At 65.2% G+C, this 1,180-nt stretch overlaps 1 protein-coding gene across 1 annotated transcript in view; it reads right to left on the bottom strand.

Annotated features, from left to right (window-relative positions):
- The window catches only part of PLEC (plectin), an 18,628-nt gene that overhangs the window by 14,363 nt on the left and 3,085 nt on the right, over positions 1 to 1,180 (bottom strand). The window contains exon 4 of the mRNA XM_026050246.1: positions 1,004 to 1,108. Within this exon, the coding sequence (XP_025906031.1) occupies positions 1,004 to 1,108 (105 nt within the window). The remainder of the gene's footprint in view (positions 1 to 1,003; positions 1,109 to 1,180) is intronic.

Here is a 1,180-nt window from a genome sequence, read left to right as displayed (position 1 = left end):
GGACACCCAAGGATGGGGACACCCAAGGATGGGGACACCCAGGACAGGGACACCCAAGGATGGGGACATCCAAGGACAGGGACACCCAAGGATGGGGACACCCAAGGATGGGACACCCAAGGACAGGGACACCCAAGGACGGGGACACCCAAGGATGGGGACACCCAAGGATAGGGATACCCAGGACAGGGATACCCAAGGATGGGGACACCCAGGACAGGGACACCCTTGAGTACAAAGACACCCAAAGGCGTGGACACCCAAGGATGGGGACACCCAAGGATGGGGACACCCCTGAGGACAGAGGAACCCAAGGGCAGGGACACCCAAGGGCGGGGACACCCAAGGACGGGGACATCCCTGAGGATGGGGACACCCAAGGATGGGGACATCCAAGGATGGGGACATCCAAGGACGGGGACACCCAGAGGCAGAGTGACCCAAGGACAGGGCCACCCAAGGACGGGGACACCCAAGGATGGGGACACCCAGGACAGGGACACCCCGGATAGGGACACCCAAGGATGGGGACACCCAAGGATGGGGACCCCCCGGCCAGGGACACCCAAGGATGGGGACACCCCAGGACGGGGACACCCCTGAGTACAGAGACACCCAAAGGCGTGGACACTCAAGGATGGGGACACCCAAGGATGAGACACTCCTGAGGATGGGGACACCCAAGGACGGGGACATCCAAAAATGGGGACACCCCATGATGGGGACACCCCTGAGGACAGAGGAACCCAAGGACAGGGCCACCCAAGGGCGGGGACACCCAAGGACGGGGACACCCAAGGATGGGGACACCCAAGAACGGGGACATCCAAGGACAGGGACATCCAAGGATGGGGACACCCAAGGACAGGGACACCCAAGGGCAGAGTGACCCAAGGACAGGGCCACCCAAGGACGGGGCCACCCAAGGACGGGGCCACCCAAGGACGGGCACCCCGCTGAGGACAGGGAGAGCCAAGGGCTGGGCCCCGGGCGCCGTGCCCACCTCCTGGATGATGCTGTCGGAGGCCGACTGCACCTTGGGCTTCTTGGCCGGGGAGGCCATGGGCTCCACCTGCGCCTTGAAGGTCACGAGCTGCAGCTCGTAGTCCTGCGGGAGACGCCGTGAGCGGGAGCGCTTCCGAGCGCCGCTCCCGCGGAGCACCCACGGCGCGCTGGGAGC

Source organism: Nothoprocta perdicaria, unplaced genomic scaffold (assembly GCF_003342845.1).
Source record: "Nothoprocta perdicaria isolate Ctin4 unplaced genomic scaffold, notPer1 scaffold_665, whole genome shotgun sequence".
NCBI lineage: Eukaryota > Metazoa > Chordata > Aves > Tinamiformes > Tinamidae > Nothoprocta > Nothoprocta perdicaria.
Note: the sequence above shows the minus strand (reverse complement) of the source record. Positions and strands in the feature narration are given on the sequence as shown.